Source organism: Bos taurus, chromosome Y, assembly GCF_002263795.3.
Source record: "Bos taurus isolate L1 Dominette 01449 registration number 42190680 breed Hereford chromosome Y, ARS-UCD2.0, whole genome shotgun sequence".
Lineage (NCBI taxonomy): Eukaryota > Metazoa > Chordata > Mammalia > Artiodactyla > Bovidae > Bos > Bos taurus.
The window spans coordinates 10339120-10358091 of record NC_082638.1 but is presented as its reverse complement, the minus strand read 5'-3'; the positions used below and the strand labels follow the sequence as shown (position 1 = coordinate 10358091).

General features: G+C 60.3%; 1 protein-coding gene across 1 annotated transcript; it reads right to left on the bottom strand.

Annotated features, from left to right (window-relative positions):
- Positions 1-5809: 5809 nt before the first annotated feature.
- Positions 5810-8065, bottom strand: LOC132344613 (testis-specific Y-encoded protein 1-like). The gene is made up of 6 exons (XM_059884279.1): positions 7942-8065; positions 7431-7846; positions 6540-6617; positions 6245-6356; positions 6004-6149; positions 5810-5887 (listed from the first exon to the last, which is right to left on the bottom strand). Exons 1-6 carry the CDS (start codon positions 8063-8065, stop codon positions 5810-5812), a joined length of 954 nt encoding a protein of 317 aa, XP_059740262.1.
- Between the last annotated feature and the right edge of the window lie 10907 nt (positions 8066-18972).

The window sequence follows — 18972 nt, the reverse complement described above, 5'->3', positions numbered from 1 at the left end:
CGCTCAGAGCTCAGTTCTACCTGCAGGGCGGCCAGTGCCTGCAGGGCATCCAGCTCCTGGCGCTCACAAGGGCCTCCGGGCCTTTCCTGGCCCTGCTCCTCCACCGTCTTCTCCTCTAGCTCCTGGGAGGGCCGCTGTTCCTGCTCCTCATCCGCCACAACCTCCACCTCCTCCACGATGTCTTCCGCAAGCAGCTGGAACTCCCGCCCGATCCCCGCCACGTCTCCGTCCACCAGGGCCTCGCCCTCCTCCACCGCCTCCACCCTGAAGAGGGTGGCCCCTTGGCCTGGCGTGACAACTGCTGGTGACAAGGTCCCAGCTGCGCACTGCATCACGACGGCAGGCTGCGGGGTGGGGGAGGGGGGGTGGGGGCGGGGCCCTGCCCCCTGAGTACCTGGGCTCACAGCTTGGAAGGTGCGGGGTCCCGGGACGCTCCCGCCTTCCTCTGACCGCCTCTCACGTTCCTCTTGGCCTTGGCGGTGACCCCGAGCTGGGGCAGAGGCGAAGGGACGCGACATAAGAGCACAGCAAGTGGGGCGTAATGGCGGCCCAGGCTGCAGTAAACCTGTGGGACCGACTAGCTCTTTTGGGGGCGGGGAGTGAGGGGGATTGTCAGAAGGCGGGGGCTGGTGTGTGGGGGTGTTGGCGTGAGGCCGAAGAAAGGGGTGCCAGAAACGCAGGACGGGGTGAACGGGCCCTAGGAGATCCGGCGAACAGGCGGGGGCCTAGGCTGTGAGCCATGCACAGACTGCTGGCCCAAATCTAGACCAATGGCCGACAGGGTAGTGGGCGGCACTCTTATGGACACGCCCCCAGACCGGAGGGCATCTTCCGGGGTTCCTGTGCTGCTCCAGCGCCCCCACGTGGCCAGATGCTGCTCCAGGGAGGGACAGGGTTTTGCATGTGGCCGGGCTAGCCCCAGGCGCTGTCATTGACCTGGCTCTGGAAATTCCAAGCACGGGTTCCTGCTCCGCAGTCCGAACGGCACACTCCTGTGTCCCCTGGGACTGGCAATAACTGAGAGCTCTCCCTGAGTATCCAAGGGATACGCAGGGGTGCCAAGGGGCTGGATACTTTTCTTCAAGGGACAGAGAGCCTGCTGCTGTCCGGATGCTAGGGGAGTAGGGAAGAACCCCACCTACAGCGCTACAGTGGATCTCCACTGTTCGGGAACACCAGCGCCTTAGTGTACAGCGCTCGCTCTGTGTCTCTGTATCTTTGCTTCTGGCATAGCACTGTGTTGGGCAGTCCTTCCGCGTGTGTAGCAGGCGCTGGTGTCTGTGTGTCTCCGTCTCTCTAAGTAGTGCTGTTGCCGTCTGCAACTCTGTGGACACCAGCGCTCAGAAGAGACGCTTATCCTTGGCGTGAAGGCAAGCCCTTCTCGTCCTGAGTGAGTTTCACCGGTGGGAGTTCAGAGGGTTTTAGTCCACACGTTCGGAGAGTGCTTTCTCGACCTTGAAAGCCAACAGTGGGCGGTCACTGCTGAAGCGCAGAAGGGGACGGGCGACCCTCCCTCCCTCGCTGGGCCGATGTGAAAGCTGCACAAGCCTGAGGTGCCGTGGCCACACTGTGCGCAGAGGGAGAAACGAGGCCCGCTCTGCTGGCATGAGGGACCCCCCCTGAACCTTGTGCGAATGCCGGCCAGGGAGACGCTAAGGACAGCTCCCCGTTAAGTCCCACGACTCACCGGTGTCGGAGACATGCACGGCTGCCATCGACCCTATGGAGGCCCTTTCAAAGTGGTTCTGTTCTCCATGTGAGAACACATCCCAGCCTGCCCTGTGGCCCAAGCCTGTGGGGCCTGGAGCAGCAAGAGGATCAAGCTAAACCAGCCATCCTATAGTCCTGACACACGATATATGCGTTCTACAAAGAGCTTGGGCATGGGCAGGGCCGACCCGATTCAGTTGCATGGACCGAGATGTAGGCTCAAGAGTGTTTGTCGGGGGCTTGAACAAAGGCAGGACCCAGCCTGGGTCATGGCAGGGACTGTGCTGTGGCCTCGGGAGTGTCTGTCGGGATGAACAAGGGCAGGATCCAGCCTGGATCAGTGCAGGGACCGAGATGTGCTCCAAGGAGTGTTTATCGGCTGCTTGATCATGGGCAGGACCCAGCCTGGCTCGATGACGGGACCGAGAGGTGGTGTCAGGTGTGTTTGTCAGGGGCTTGAACAAAGGGAGGATCCAGCCTGGTTCAGTGCAGGGACCGAGGGGTGGGCTCAGGAGGATTTGTCGGGGGTTTGAACAAGCGCAGGACCCAGCCTGGTTCAATGCAGCGAGTGAGATGCAGGCACAGTGGTGTTTCCTGGGGGGTGGGGGTGGGGGGTGGTTGAACAAGGGGAGGACACACCTTAGTTGAGTTCAGGAGCAGGGAGCCAGCTGTGGGCTCAATACTGTTTGCTGGGGGCTGACCTCAGGCCAGGAACCAGCCTGAGAATCAGATGCAGGCCCAGAAGTGTTGGTCAGTGGCTTCAACACGTGCAGCTCCTGGCCTGGTTCACGGCAGGGACAGAGAAGCCGGCTCAGGGGTATTTGTTCAGCGGCTTGAACAAGGGCAGGACCCAGACTGGGTCGGTGCAGGGCCCGAGATGTGGGCTCAGGAGTGCTTGTCGGGGCTTGAACATGGGAAGCACCCAGCCTGCTTCAGTGCAGGGACCGGGATGTGGGCTCAGGAGAGTTTGTCGGGGCTGGAAGATGGGCAGGGCCCACCCGATTCAGTGCAGGGCCCGAGATGTGGGCTCAGGAGTATTTGTCGGGGTCGGGAACAAGGGCAGCACCCAGCCGGGATCAGTGCAGGGACCGAGATGTGGGTTCCGGAGTATCTGTCGGGGGCTTGAACAAGACAAGGAGCCAGCCAGGTTCAATGCAGCGAGTGAGATGCGGGCTCAGTAGTGTTTCCTGGGGGCTTGAACAAGGGGAGGACACACCGTAGTTCAGGGGTACAGAGCGCGTTGTGGGCTCAGGAATGCGTTCCGGGGGCTTGACTAAGGCCAGGAACAAGCCTGAGAGTCCGATGCTGGCCCAGGAGTGTCGGTCGGGGGCTTGAAGAAGTGCAGGACCTGGCCTGGTTCGGTGCAGGAACCGAGATGTGCGCTCAGGAGTATTTGTCGGGGGTTTGGGCAAGGGCAGGACTCAGGATTTGCTCGCTGTGGCCAGCTGAGTGACAGGCGCCTGTGTTCTGCCTTCTCCCATCACCTTGGACAGCTTCACAGTACCAGTCACGTTGGCCGGATCCATTGTCTGTGCCTTCCCTCAGGGAACCAGAAAACAAGGAGCGCTGGCCTCCGCTGACTTGGAGAACCGCTTTCTCCGTGTGCATCTATCTAGGTCGTTCCTTGTCAATGGCGTGGCCCTGTTGCTAGCCCACCAGCCGTCAGGGCCCACAACACTCCGAGTGAGGCCCCTGTGCTTCCCACCTGTGTAGCTTGCTGAGTGCACCTGTCTCCCTGTCTCCCTGTAGCAGGAAAAGGCCAAAGAGACGCCCGGGCCTGCAAGGGCCCCAAGAGACTGTGACAGGCCTGGGTCTGATCCAATCTTGTGAAGAAGGAGCACGTGGATACAGGCACTCTTCCGATACAAGGCACGGAACCTGAGGCCGTAAAGGTAAGGCGGCAACCCTACACGCCGTCCCTTCTCTTTAACACTACCCAGACGCACTCAGTCCCTGAACCGATGCTGCCCTGGGCACCCGGCCCTGTCTGGGCCCACAGCTCATGCCTCCCTGGGCAGAAAGCAGCTTTGCTACCTCAAAGGCACCAAGAGGCCTTGTACCACCCGGGCCTCACTGCTTTGCTAAATGCCAAGACTCTCTTTCAGTTGCTCTCATTAGGCCCAGCTAGAATTCCCGACAGTCAGGCATCCCTGCTTGCCTACACAGCCCACATGCCAAGGAAGCCAGTCCCCGCTTGGGCCCGGGGACATCCAAGACGGTCACCTGGAAGGCAGGGTGCCTCTGAGTGTCATCTGGTGCAGATGCCCTACGACAGAATCAGAGATTCTGCTCCAGCGACACTGCCAGAAACCTCCGTCTGGGGCAGACGCGCCCCTTAGCCCCTCTGGCCCCCCCCCGCCCCCCAGAGCCGGGGGCAAGACCCCAGAGGAAGGAAGGAATTCACGTCAGGACTTGGAGCACGACCCATGGGGTGTCTTTGGCAGGGCCGCTAATGCCTAGCCCCTGGGCCCTGAAATCCACCAGCAGGCTCTCAACCGCCCCCAGGGGCTTCCCTGTCTGCCATTCTCCCGAGGTCCCTTGGCACATGCAAGTAGCCCACCGTCCTTGCTTCCTCCCTCTTCCCTCCCTCACAGGCACACTCCGGCAGAGGGACGCACACGTACACCCACACCTGCGCCTCCCTCGCCTTTCTGCCCTGCCGAGGAGGCTGGAAATGCCTGGACGTCTGCCACGCTCACACCCTGTCTCTCCTCGCGTGCCTGTGGTTTTGCACGGACAGCCTAGCTTAGCACATCTTGCGTTGTGTTTCGCATCATGCCAGTGTGTGCCACCCTCGTGGAGACAGCGTGCGGGCCGATGGGCCGATCCTGGGCAGCACTGGCCCAGGGCCCTCCCGGGTCTCCTTCTTCCGTGTGTGGAACAAGTCCCCAGTGCAGCAGGCAATCTGTGCCTCTTTCTCCTTCGGGTCTCTGCTCTTCTCTACAGGAACTTGGCCTCCTCTCCACCCCGGGTCCAGCCGTACCCTCGCCCACCATTTCCAGAGGCCGGCCCACGTCCCCATGGACTGAGGGCTCCTCAGGCAGCGGTTTCAAAGCCCCGCCCCACCTGATTTGCCCTCGCGGAATCCTCAGACCATGCACTTCCCTCTCCCTGGTCCAAGCACACACAACCACAAGTTAGAAGTGGCGAGCGTGTTTTGGATTTGGTCTAATTGCGGATTTCTCGAGCCACGGTCCGCAGGTATCACTGGCCATCTTTTCCTCATTCCCATCCCGGATACGGTCATGCGGAGAGTCGGTGACCAACCTCCGTCAGCCTGGGGACGCCTCGTGCCTCCTCTTCTGGTCGCTCGTCACCTCCTCTCCCGTCGCCTTCATCTCTGCGTCCGCCCTGGGCCGGACACACACACACACACCCGCATAAAGACAGGTGACACAAGCACACGCGTGTACACACACACATGCTTTGCACGTAGACACGGACGCAAACAGGGAACACAGGGGTTTCAGGAGCCGAAGACCCGTGTCCAGCAATGACGGAGATGGTGTCACTAGGCACCATGTCCTGCCCTTGGGGCTCCCTGTCCACCTCCTCCCAGAGACGTCCGGATTTTCCCTGAAGCAACTTCAAGCTCAGCAGGTGTGGTGCTGGTGAGATCAGAGTATTGGATGTGGAAATTCACACAAGATCCCAAAGTCAGCGCACAGGTGCACTGGGGCCCTGGACAGGACGCCCTTTCAATGACAGGCCATCCTAGGTTAAGGGGCGGAAGTGAAGGGCCCAGGCATTCTCAAACTCAGTGAGAGGAAGGACGCCGGGGGAATGGCAGGACCCAAGGACAGATGATTCTGACACAGGCACTTAATTCACCCTGCCTCTAGTCGTATCACCTAGGACTCTCGCGCTGCCACCACAGCTGACTGGAGGGGGACTTACTGCGCTCTCGGACACACCGAGTCCCCCCCAGCCCCCAGTCTCAGCAAGTCACCTGCTGCATGCTTGACTCAGGCTCTGGCTCTGCAGCCAGTTTGCATGAGCCTGAGCATCCCCATTTGCGAAAGAAAGTACTGTGTCCCAGCTACTATTCGGCTGTCCCTACGGGGCCTACCTCCAGACCCCATCACCACATGTGTTTCTGTCAGTTGTCTCTCATGGACGAACCTTCCTCCCTGAGGTAGTACTTCAGGGGATCGTCCCACACGTCTTCGCTGATGATCTGCAGGCAACACGAGCAAGGTCAGCCAGGGGCTGACCAGGCTCCCAACCCTCCCATGAGCAGCCAAGAACTCCAACATCAACCACCAACTGTGTGCAAGCCCAAAGCAACCCCACCTCAGCAATCCTGTTCGATTCTGGGCCGTTGTGGCCTGACAGCCAGTTGAGAAAGTTAAGGCTCCTGGTGTCCAGCCTGCGGCTGGGGGCTCCCCGTTCAAAGTCCCAGAACCAGTGGACTGGAGTGGATCGACGTGCCCTGTACCCTGCAGACAGACAGGGGAGACTGGGGTGGACACCGCAGGTGCATCATCCACACGCTTGCACACCCACACTCATCACCCCGGGAGCCACCTTTTACCAGTGATGTCAAGGTAATACTCCTTAATGATCACCGAGTTCAAGAAGTAGGGGTTGTCCCGAAAGGAAAAGACCAGCTTGCAGCGAGACGGCGAATGGCTCCGCACCTGCACCTGCCAGGATAGCGAGGAGGGAAAAGGTGCAAGCTTCTAGGGGCCTCAGCTTGCCTCCAAGGCAGGCATGATCAGCTTCCCCGATGCCTCTCCAAAGTCTCACAGCACAGGAACATGGCTAACACGTTCCTCCCACTCCCCGCCAGGTCCCATACCCACCCTTCCTCAGTCTCCCTCACTGACCTTCAAGTCCATCATGTAGCCGAGAAAGTCTTGATCTTGGTCGCTGATCAGGACGGAGACTTGAGGGTGGCTCATAATCTGCTTTAGGTCAAGGAGCCATTCAGGCCACATGCCGGCCAAGAAGAGCCAGGAGCATCAGCCCTAGTCTGGGGTGGAACAAGGATACTGGAACACGCATCTGCAAGGAGCTTGGCGGGCACTGCCTCTTGCCCGGCCACTGCTGATATCCTCAGGACCTGCCATACCATCAGACACGCTCATGGCTCTGGGCCCCTTGGGATGGTGTGCATCTGCATTCCCCAAGCAGGGGCTGTTTCTGACCGCTACTCTGCTCCTCCAGACCTGTGTATGCTGGGTAGCGGCATGTCACTGCTTATACGGTCAGACTTGCAGTCCTTGTGACAAACCGTGTCTGAAAGTAAAGGGCTTCTTGGGTATGTGTGTGTGTGTTTATGTGTACGTGTGTGTGTGTGTGTGTGTGTGTGTGTGTGTGTGTGCGTGTGCGTGTGTGCGTGTGTGTGTGAATGACTCACATGCCCCAGCAATGTGCCGGGATCACCCACATTTACACCAATAACTGTCTGCGAACGCTGCTCTTGTGTACCGTCTCTGGTCAATGTTGACTTAGAGGCCTCGGGGGCTGCGCCTCCTCAGATGCAGGCCTGAAGGAGACACTCAAAGGCATGGCTGCGACACGTCCACCTGTGGCCCTGCCCAGGCCCTACTCGGCTGTGCCTTTGGAGCCTGCCAATTGCCCAGGACCGCATTTCCTTCAGTGGCCTCCGGCGCCCTTCCTGTGCCCTCGCCTCCACCCCCTCCGCCTGCTCCTGCCCCTTCTCCCCTTCCTCGTCCTCCTGAGCAGCGGACCCCAAGGAGCAGCGCAAAGGATACAGCTTTGGCCCAGAAGCCAGGGATGCCCTGGATGATGGCGCTCCTCCGAGCCAAGTGACGCTTCCTCCTCTGATGGTTCTTGCGCATGAACTGAACGTAAGCCCTGCGGTTTTGCTCACGCTCAGAGCTCAGTTCTACCTGCAGGGCGGCCAGTGCCTGCAGGGCATCCAGCTCCTGGCGCTCACAAGGGCCTCCGGGCCTTTCCTGGCCCTGCTCCTCCACCGTCTTCTCCTCTAGCTCCTGGGAGGGCCGCTGTTCCTGCTCCTCATCCGCCACAACCTCCACCTCCTCCACGATGTCTTCCGCAAGCAGCTGGAACTCCCGCCCGATCCCCGCCACGTCTCCGTCCACCAGGGCCTCGCCCTCCTCCACCGCCTCCACCCTGAAGAGGGTGGCCCCTTGGCCTGGCGTGACAACTGCTGGTGACAAGGTCCCAGCTGCGCACTGCATCACGACGGCAGGCTGCGGGGTGGGGGGGGGGGGTGGGGGCGGGGCCCTGCCCCCTGAGTACCTGGGCTCACAGCTTGGAAGGTGCGGGGTCCCGGGACGCTCCCACCTTCCTCTGACCGCCTCTCACGTTCCTCTTGGCCTTGGCGGTGACCCCGAGCTGGGGCAGAGGCGAAGGGACGCGACATAAGAGCACAACAAGTGGGGCGTAATGGCGGCCCAGGCTGCAGTAAACCTGTGGGACCGACTAGCTCTTTTGGGGGCGGGGAGTGAGGGGGATTGTCAGAAGGCGGGGGCTGGTGTGTGGGGGTGTTGGCGTGAGGCCGAAGAAAGGGGTGCCAGAAACGCAGGACGGGGTGAACGGGCCCTAGGAGATCCGGCGAACAGGCGGGGGCCTAGGCTGTGAGCCATGCACAGACTGCTGGCCCAAATCTAGACCAATGGCCGACAGGGTAGTGGGCGGCACTCTTATGGACACGCCCCCAGACCGGAGGGCATCTTCCGGGGTTCCTGTGCTGCTCCAGCGCCCCCACGTGGCCAGATGCTGCTCCAGGGAGGGACAGGGTTTTGCATGTGGCCGGGCTAGCCCCAGGCGCTGTCATTGACCTGGCTCTGGAAATTCCAAGCACGGGTTCCTGCTCCGCAGTCCGAACGGCACACTCCTGTGTCCCCTGGGACTGGCAATAACTGAGAGCTCTCCCTGAGTATCCAAGGGATACGCAGGGGTGCCAAGGGGCTGGATACTTTTCTTCAAGGGACAGAGAGCCTGCTGCTGTCCGGATGCTAGGGGAGTAGGGAAGAACCCCACCTACAGCGCTACAGTGGATCTCCACTGTTCGGGAACACCAGCGCCTTAGTGTACAGCGCTCGCTCTGTGTCTCTGTATCTTTGCTTCTGGCATAGCACTGTGTTGGGCAGTCCTTCCGCGTGTGTAGCAGGCGCTGGTGTCTGTGTGTCTCCGTCTCTCTAAGTAGTGCTGTTGCCGTCTGCAACTCTGTGGACACCAGCGCTCAGAAGAGACGCTTATCCTTGGCGTGAAGGCAAGCCCTTCTCGTCCTGAGTGAGTTTCACCGGTGGGAGTTCAGAGGGTTTTAGTCCACACGTTCGGAGAGTGCTTTCTCGACCTTGAAAGCCAACAGTGGGCGGTCACTGCTGAAGCGCAGAAGGGGACGGGCGACCCTCCCTCCCTCGCTGGGCCGACGTGAAAGCTGCACAAGCCTGAGGTGCCGTGGCCACACTGTGCGCAGAGGGAGAAACGAGGCCCGCTCTGCTGGCATGAGGGACCCCCCCTGAACCTTGTGCGAATGCCGGCCAGGGAGACGCTAAGGACAGCTCCCCGTTAAGTCCCACGACTCACCGGTGTCGGAGACATGCACGGCTGCCATCGACCCTATGGAGGCCCTTTCAAAGTGGTTCTGTTCTCCATGTGAGAACACATCCCAGCCTGCCCTGTGGCCCAAGCCTGTGGGGCCTGGAGCAGCAAGAGGATCAAGCTAAACCAGCCATCCTATAGTCCTGACACACGATATATGCGTTCTACAAAGAGCTTGGGCATGGGCAGGGCCGACCCGATTCAGTTGCATGGACCGAGATGTAGGCTCAAGAGTGTTTGTCGGGGGCTTGAACAAAGGCAGGACCCAGCCTGGGTCATGGCAGGGACTGTGCTGTGGCCTCGGGAGTGTCTGTCGGGATGAACAAGGGCAGGATCCAGCCTGGATCAGTGCAGGGACCGAGATGTGCTCCAAGGAGTGTTTATCGGCTGCTTGATCATGGGCAGGACCCAGCCTGGCTCGATGACGGGACCGAGAGGTGGTGTCAGGTGTGTTTGTCAGGGGCTTGAACAAAGGGAGGATCCAGCCTGGTTCAGTGCAGGGACCGAGGGGTGGGCTCAGGAGGATTTGTCGGGGGTTTGAACAAGCGCAGGACCCAGCCTGGTTCAATGCAGCGAGTGAGATGCAGGCACAGTGGTGTTTCCTGGGGGGTGGGGGTGGGGGGTGGTTGAACAAGGGGAGGACACACCTTAGTTGAGTTCAGGAGCAGGGAGCCAGCTGTGGGCTCAATACTGTTTGCTGGGGGCTGACCTCAGGCCAGGAACCAGCCTGAGAATCAGATGCAGGCCCAGAAGTGTTGGTCAGTGGCTTCAACACGTGCAGCTCCTGGCCTGGTTCACGGCAGGGACAGAGAAGCCGGCTCAGGGGTATTTGTTCAGCGGCTTGAACAAGGGCAGGACCCAGACTGGGTCGGTGCAGGGCCCGAGATGTGGGCTCAGGAGTGCTTGTCGGGGCTTGAACATGGGAAGCACCCAGCCTGCTTCAGTGCAGGGACCGGGATGTGGGCTCAGGAGAGTTTGTCGGGGCTGGAAGATGGGCAGGGCCCACCCGATTCAGTGCAGGGCCCGAGATGTGGGCTCAGGAGTATTTGTCGGGGTCGGGAACAAGGGCAGCACCCAGCCGGGATCAGTGCAGGGACCGAGATGTGGGTTCCGGAGTATCTGTCGGGGGCTTGAACAAGACAAGGAGCCAGCCAGGTTCAATGCAGCGAGTGAGATGCGGGCTCAGTAGTGTTTCCTGGGGGCTTGAACAAGGGGAGGACACACGGTAGTTCAGGGGTACAGAGCGCGTTGTGGGCTCAGGAATGTGTTCCGGGGGCTTGACTAAGGCCAGGAACAAGCCTGAGAGTCCGATGCTGGCTCAGGAGTGTCGGTCGGGGGCTTGAAGAAGTGCAGGACCTGGCCTGGTTCGGTGCAGGAACCGAGATGTGCGCTCAGGAGTATTTGTCGGGGGTTTGGGCAAGGGCAGGACTCAGGATTTGCTCGCTGTGGCCAGCTGAGTGACAGGCGCCTGTGTTCTGCCTTCTCCCATCACCTTGGACAGCTTCACAGTACCAGTCACGTTGGCCGGATCCATTGTCTGTGCCTTCCCTCAGGGAACCAGAAAACAAGGAGCGCTGGCCTCCGCTGACTTGGAGAACCGCTTTCTCCGTGTGCATCTATCTAGGTCGTTCCTTGTCAATGGCGTGGCCCTGTTGCTAGCCCACCAGCCGTCAGGGCCCACAACACTCCGAGTGAGGCCCCTGTGCTTCCCACCTGTGTAGCTTGCTGAGTGCACCTGTCTCCCTGTCTCCCTGTAGCAGGAAAAGGCCAAAGAGACGCCCGGGCCTGCAAGGGCCCCAAGAGACTGTGACAGGCCTGGGTCTGATCCAATCTTGTGAAGAAGGAGCACGTGGATACAGGCACTCTTCCGATACAAGGCACGGAACCTGAGGCCGTAAAGGTAAGGCGGCAACCCTACACGCCGTCCCTTCTCTTTAACACTACCCAGACGCACTCAGTCCCTGAACCGATGCTGCCCTGGGCACCCGGCCCTGTCTGGGCCCACAGCTCATGCCTCCCTGGGCAGAAAGCAGCTTTGCTACCTCAAAGGCACCAAGAGGCCTTGTACCACCCGGGCCTCACTGCTTTGCTAAATGCCAAGACTCTCTTTCAGTTGCTCTCATTAGGCCCAGCTAGAATTCCCGACAGTCAGGCATCCCTGCTTGCCTACACAGCCCACATGCCAAGGAAGCCAGTCCCCGCTTGGGCCCGGGGACATCCAAGACGGTCACCTGGAAGGCAGGGTGCCTCTGAGTGTCATCTGGTGCAGATGCCCTACGACAGAATCAGAGATTCTGCTCCAGCGACACTGCCAGAAACCTCCGTCTGGGGCAGACGCGCCCCTTAGCCCCTCTGGCCCCCCCCCGTCCCCCAGAGCCGGGGGCAAGACCCCAGAGGAAGGAAGGAATTCACGTCAGGACTTGGAGCACGACCCATGGGGTGTCTTTGGCAGGGCCGCTAATGCCTAGCCCCTGGGCCCTGAAATCCACCAGCAGGCTCTCAACCGCCCCCAGGGGCTTCCCTGTCTGCCATTCTCCCGAGGTCCCTTGGCACATGCAAGTAGCCCACCGTCCTTGCTTCCTCCCTCTTCCCTCCCTCACAGGCACACTCCGGCAGAGGGACGCACACGTACACCCACACCTGCGCCTCCCTCGCCTTTCTGCCCTGCCGAGGAGGCTGGAAATGCCTGGACGTCTGCCACGCTCACACCCTGTCTCTCCTCGCGTGCCTGTGGTTTTGCATGGACAGCCTAGCTTAGCACATCTTGCGTTGTGTTTCGCATCATGCCAGTGTGTGCCACCCTCGTGGAGACAGCGTGCGGGCCGATGGGCCGATCCTGGGCAGCACTGGCCCAGGGCCCTCCCGGGTCTCCTTCTTCCGTGTGTGGAACAAGTCCCCAGTGCAGCAGGCAATCTGTGCCTCTTTCTCCTTCGGGTCTCTGCTCTTCTCTACAGGAACTTGGCCTCCTCTCCACCCCGGGTCCAGCCGTACCCTCGCCCACCATTTCCAGAGGCCGGCCCACGTCCCCATGGACTGAGGGCTCCTCAGGCAGCGGTTTCAAAGCCCCGCCCCACCTGATTTGCCCTCGCGGAATCCTCAGACCATGCACTTCCCTCTCCCTGGTCCAAGCACACACAACCACAAGTTAGAAGTGGCGAGCGTGTTTTGGATTTGGTCTAATTGCGGATTTCTCGAGCCACGGTCCGCAGGTATCACTGGCCATCTTTTCCTCATTCCCATCCCGGATACGGTCATGCGGAGAGTCGGTGACCAACCTCCGTCAGCCTGGGGACGCCTCGTGCCTCCTCTTCTGGTCGCTCGTCACCTCCTCTCCCGTCGCCTTCATCTCTGCGTCCGCCCTGGGCCGGACACACACACACACACCCGCATAAAGACAGGTGACACAAGCACACGCGTGTACACACACACATGCTTTGCACGTGGACACGGACGCAAACAGGGAACACAGGGGTTTCAGGAGCCGAAGACCCGTGTCCAGCAATGACGGAGATGGTGTCACTAGGCACCATGTCCTGCCCTTGGGGCTCCCTGTCCACCTCCTCCCAGAGACGTCCGGATTTTCCCTGAAGCAACTTCAAGCTCAGCAGGTGTGGTGCTGGTGAGATCAGAGTATTGGATGTGGAAATTCACACAAGATCCCAAAGTCAGCGCACAGGTGCACTGGGGCCCTGGACAGGATGCCCTTTCAATGACAGGCCATCCTAGGTTAAGGGGCGGAAGTGAAGGGCCCAGGCATTCTCAAACTCAGTGAGAGGAAGGACGCCGGGGGAATGGCAGGACCCAAGGACAGATGATTCTGACACAGGCACTTAATTCACCCTGCCTCTAGTCGTATCACCTAGGACTCTCGCGCTGCCACCACAGCTGACTGGAGGGGGACTTACTGCGCTCTCGGACACACCGAGTCCCCCCCAGCCCCCAGTCTCAGCAAGTCACCTGCTGCATGCTTGACTCAGGCTCTGGCTCTGCAGCCAGTTTGCATGAGCCTGAGCATCCCCATTTGCGAAAGAAAGTACTGTGTCCCAGCTACTATTCGGCTGTCCCTACGGGGCCTACCTCCAGACCCCATCACCACATGTGTTTCTGTCAGTTGTCTCTCATGGACGAACCTTCCTCCCTGAGGTAGTACTTCAGGGGATCGTCCCACACGTCTTCGCTGATGATCTGCAGGCAACACGAGCAAGGTCAGCCAGGGGCTGACCAGGCTCCCAACCCTCCCATGAGCAGCCAAGAACTCCAACATCAACCACCAACTGTGTGCAAGCCCAAAGCAACCCCACCTCAGCAATCCTGTTCGATTCTGGGCCGTTGTGGCCTGACAGCCAGTTGAGAAAGTTAAGGCTCCTGGTGTCCAGCCTGCGGCTGGGGGCTCCCCGTTCAAAGTCCCAGAACCAGTGGACTGGAGTGGATCGACGTGCCCTGTACCCTGCAGACAGACAGGGGAGACTGGGGTGGACACCGCAGGTGCATCATCCACACGCTTGCACACCCACACTCATCACCCCGGGAGCCACCTTTTACCAGTGATGTCAAGGTAATACTCCTTAATGATCACCGAGTTCAAGAAGTAGGGGTTGTCCCGAAAGGAAAAGACCAGCTTGCAGCGAGACGGCGAATGGCTCCGCACCTGCACCTGCCAGGATAGCGAGGAGGGAAAAGGTGCAAGCTTCTAGGGGCCTCAGCTTGCCTCCAAGGCAGGCATGATCAGCTTCCCCGATGCCTCTCCAAAGTCTCACAGCACAGGAACATGGCTAACACGTTCCTCCCACTCCCCGCCAGGTCCCATACCCACCCTTCCTCAGTCTCCCTCACTGACCTTCAAGTCCATCATGTAGCCGAGAAAGTCTTGATCTTGGTCGCTGATCAGGACGGAGACTTGAGGGTGGCTCATAATCTGCTTTAGGTCAAGGAGCCATTCAGGCCACATGCCGGCCAAGAAGAGCCAGGAGCATCAGCCCTAGTCTGGGGTGGAACAAGGATACTGGAACACGCATCTGCAAGGAGCTTGGCGGGCACTGCCTCTTGCCCGGCCACTGCTGATATCCTCAGGACCTGCCATACCATCAGACACGCTCATGGCTCTGGGCCCCTTGGGATGGTGTGCATCTGCATTCCCCAAGCAGGGGCTGTTTCTGACCGCTACTCTGCTCCTCCAGACCTGTGTATGCTGGGTAGCGGCATGTCACTGCTTATACGGTCAGACTTGCAGTCCTTGTGACAAACCGTGTCTGAAAGTAAAGGGCTTCTTGGGTATGTGTGTGTGTGTTTATGTGTACGTGTGTGTGTGTGTGTGTGTGTGTGTGTGTGTGCGTGTGCGTGTGTGCGTGTGTGTGTGAATGACTCACATGCCCCAGCAATGTGCCGGGATCACCCACATTTACACCAATAACTGTCTGCGAACGCTGCTCTTGTGTACCGTCTCTGGTCAATGTTGACTTAGAGGCCTCGGGGGCTGCGCCTCCTCAGATGCAGGCCTGAAGGAGACACTCAAAGGCATGGCTGCGACACGTCCACCTGTGGCCCTGCCCAGGCCCTACTCGGCTGTGCCTTTGGAGCCTGCCAATTGCCCAGGACCGCATTTCCTTCAGTGGCCTCCGGCGCCCTTCCTGTGCCCTCGCCTCCACCCCCTCCGCCTGCTCCTGCCCCTTCTCCCCTTCCTCGTCCTCCTGAGCAGCGGACCCCAAGGAGCAGCGCAAAGGATACAGCTTTGGCCCAGAAGCCAGGGATGCCCTGGATGATGGCGCTCCTCCGAGCCAAGTGACGCTTCCTCCTCTGATGGTTCTTGCGCATGAACTGAACGTAAGCCCTGCGGTTTTGCTCACGCTCAGAGCTCAGTTCTACCTGCAGGGCGGCCAGTGCCTGCAGGGCATCCAGCTCCTGGCGCTCACAAGGGCCTCCGGGCCTTTCCTGGCCCTGCTCCTCCACCGTCTTCTCCTCTAGCTCCTGGGAGGGCCGCTGTTCCTGCTCCTCATCCGCCACAACCTCCACCTCCTCCACGATGTCTTCCGCAAGCAGCTGGAACTCCCGCCCGATCCCCGCCACGTCTCCGTCCACCAGGGCCTCGCCCTCCTCCACCGCCTCCACCCTGAAGAGGGTGGCCCCTTGGCCTGGCGTGACAACTGCTGGTGACAAGGTCCCAGCTGCGCACTGCATCACGACGGCAGGCTGCGGGGTGGGGGAGGGGGGGTGGGGGCGGGGCCCTGCCCCCTGAGTACCTGGGCTCACAGCTTGGAAGGTGCGGGGTCCCGGGACGCTCCCGCCTTCCTCTGACCGCCTCTCACGTTCCTCTTGGCCTTGGCGGTGACCCCGAGCTGGGGCAGAGGCGAAGGGACGCGACATAAGAGCACAGCAAGTGGGGCGTAATGGCGGCCCAGGCTGCAGTAAACCTGTGGGACCGACTAGCTCTTTTGGGGGCGGGGAGTGAGGGGGATTGTCAGAAGGCGGGGGCTGGTGTGTGGGGGTGTTGGCGTGAGGCCGAAGAAAGGGGTGCCAGAAACGCAGGACGGGGTGAACGGGCCCTAGGAGATCCGGCGAACAGGCGGGGGCCTAGGCTGTGAGCCATGCACAGACTGCTGGCCCAAATCTAGACCAATGGCCGACAGGGTAGTGGGCGGCACTCTTATGGACACGCCCCCAGACCGGAGGGCATCTTCCGGGGTTCCTGTGCTGCTCCAGCGCCCCCACGTGGCCAGATGCTGCTCCAGGGAGGGACAGGGTTTTGCATGTGGCCGGGCTAGCCCCAGGCGCTGTCATTGACCTGGCTCTGGAAATTCCAAGCACGGGTTCCTGCTCCGCAGTCCGAACGGCACACTCCTGTGTCCCCTGGGACTGGCAATAACTGAGAGCTCTCCCTGAGTATCCAAGGGATACGCAGGGGTGCCAAGGGGCTGGATACTTTTCTTCAAGGGACAGAGAGCCTGCTGCTGTCCGGATGCTAGGGGAGTAGGGAAGAACCCCACCTACAGCGCTACAGTGGATCTCCACTGTTCGGGAACACCAGCGCCTTAGTGTACAGCGCTCGCTCTGTGTCTCTGTATCTTTGCTTCTGGCATAGCACTGTGTTGGGCAGTCCTTCCGCGTGTGTAGCAGGCGCTGGTGTCTGTGTGTCTCCGTCTCTCTAAGTAGTGCTGTTGCCGTCTGCAACTCTGTGGACACCAGCGCTCAGAAGAGACGCTTATCCTTGGCGTGAAGGCAAGCCCTTCTCGTCCTGAGTGAGTTTCACCGGTGGGAGTTCAGAGGGTTTTAGTCCACACGTTCGGAGAGTGCTTTCTCGACCTTGAAAGCCAACAGTGGGCGGTCACTGCTGAAGCGCAGAAGGGGACGGGCGACCCTCCCTCCCTCGCTGGGCCGACGTGAAAGCTGCACAAGCCTGAGGTGCCGTGGCCACACTGTGCGCAGAGGGAGAAACGAGGCCCGCTCTGCTGGCATGAGGGACCCCCCCTGAACCTTGTGCGAATGCCGGCCAGGGAGACGCTAAGGACAGCTCCCCGTTAAGTCCCACGACTCACCGGTGTCGGAGACATGCACGGCTGCCATCGACCCTATGGAGGCCCTTTCAAAGTGGTTCTGTTCTCCATGTGAGAACACATCCCAGCCTGCCCTGTGGCCCAAGCCTGTGGGGCCTGGAGCAGCAAGAGGATCAAGCTAAACCAGCCATCCTATAGTCCTGACACACGATATATGCGTTCTACAAAGAGCTTGGGCATGGGCAGGGCCGACCCGATTCAGTTGCATGGACCGAGATGTAGGCTCAAGAGTGTTTGTCGGGGGCTTGAACAAAGGCAGGACCCAGCCTGGGTCATGGCAGGGACTGTGCTGTGGCCTCGGGAGTGTCTGTCGGGATGAACAAGGGCAGGATCCAGCCTGGATCAGTGCAGGGACCGAGATGTGCTCCAAGGAGTGTTTATCGGCTGCTTGATCATGGGCAGGACCCAGCCTGGCTCGATGACGGGACCGAGAGGTGGTGTCAGGTGTGTTTGTCAGGGGCTTGAACAAAGGGAGGATCCAGCCTGGTTCAGTGCAGGGACCGAGGGGTGGGCTCAGGAGGATTTGTCGGGGGTTTGAACAAGCGCAGGACCCAGCCTGGTTCAATGCAGCGAGTGAGATGCAGGCACAGTGGTGTTTCCTGGGGGGTGGGGGTGGGGGGTGGTTGAACAAGGGGCGGACACACCTTAGTTGAGTTCAGGAGCAGGGAGCCAGCTGTGGGCTCAATACTGTTTGCTGGGGGCTGACCTCAGGCCAGGAACCAGCCTGAGAATCAGATGCAGGCCCAGAAGTGTTGGTCAGTGGCTTCAACACGTGCAGCTCCTGGCCTGGTTCACGGCAGGGACAGAGAAGCCGGCTCAGGGGTATTTGTTCAGCGGCTTGAACAAGGGCAGGACCCAGACTGGGTCGGTGCAGGGCCCGAGATGTGGGCTCAGGAGTGCTTGTCGGGGCTTGAACATGGGAAGCACCCAGCCTGCTTCAGTGCAGGGACCGGGATGTGGGCTCAGGAGAGTTTGTCGGGGCTGGAAGATGGGCAGGGCCCACCCGATTCAGTGCAGGGCCCGAGATGTGGGCTCAGGAGTATTTGTCGGGGTCGGGAACAAGGGCAGCACCCAGCCGGGATCAGTGCAGGGACCGAGATGTGGGTTCCGGAGTATCTGTCGGGGGCTTGAACAAGACAAGGAGCCAGCCAGGTTCAATGCAGCGAGTGAGATGCGGGCTCAGTAGTGTTTCCTGGGGGCTTGAACAAGGGGAGGACACACCGTAGTTCAGGGGTACAGAGCGCGTTGTGGGCTCAGGAATGCGTTCCGGGGGCTTGACTAAGGCCAGGAACAAGCCTGAGAGTCCGATGCTGGCCCAGGAGTGTCGGTCGGGGGCTTGAAGAAGTGCAGGACCTGGCCTGGTTCGGTGCAGGAACCGAGATGTGCGCTCAGGAGTATTTGTCGGGGGTTTGGGCAAGGGCAGGACTCAGGATTTGCTCGCTGTGGCCAGCTGAGTGACAGGCGCCTGTGTTCTGCCTTCTCCCATCACCTTGGACAGCTTCACAGTACCAGTCACGTTGGCCGGATCCATTGTCTGTGCCTTCCCTCAGGGAACCAGAAAACAAGGAGCGCTGGCCTCCGCTGACTTGGAGAACCGCTTTCTCCGTGTGCATCTATCTAGGTCGTTCCTTGTCAATGGCGTGGCCCTGTTGCTAGCCCACCAGCCGTCAGGGCCCACAACACTCCGAGTGAGGCCCCTGTGCTTCCCACCTGTGTAGCTTGCTGAGTGCACCTGTCTCCCTGTCTCCCTGTAGCAGGAAAAGGCCAAAGAGACGCCCGGGCCTGCAAGGGCCCCAAGAGACTGTGACAGGCCTGGGTCTGATCCAATCTTGTGAAGAAGGAGCACGTGGATACAGGCACTCTTCCGATACAAGGCACGGAACCTGAGGCCGTAAAGGTAAGGCGGCAACCCTACACGCCGTCCCTTCTCTTTAACACTACCCAGACGCACTCAGTCCCTGAACCGATGCTGCCCTGGGCACCCGGCCCTGTCTGGGCCCACAGCTCATGCCTCCCTGGGCAGAAAGCAGCTTTGCTACCTCAAAGGCACCAAGAGGCCTTGTACCACCCGGGCCTCACTGCTTTGCTAAATGCCAAGACTCTCTTTCAGTTGCTCTCATTAGGCCCAGCTAGAATTCCCGACAGTCAGGCATCCCTGCTTGCCTACACAGCCCAC

Excerpts from the sequence above, each read along its gene's own strand:
- LOC132344613 (XM_059884279.1), bottom strand. The coding sequence starts at position 8,065 with ATGTCGCGTCCCTTCGCCTCTGCCCCAGCTCGGGGTCACCGCCAAGGC. Across the intron at positions 6,357-6,539 it reads GCTACATGATGGACTTGAAG|GTGCAGGTGCGGAGCCATTC; the intron begins GTCAGTGAGGGA and ends CTATCCTGGCAG. Across the intron at positions 5,888-6,003 it reads AATCGAACAGGATTGCTGAG|ATCATCAGCGAAGACGTGTG; the intron begins GTGGGGTTGCTT and ends TGTTGCCTGCAG.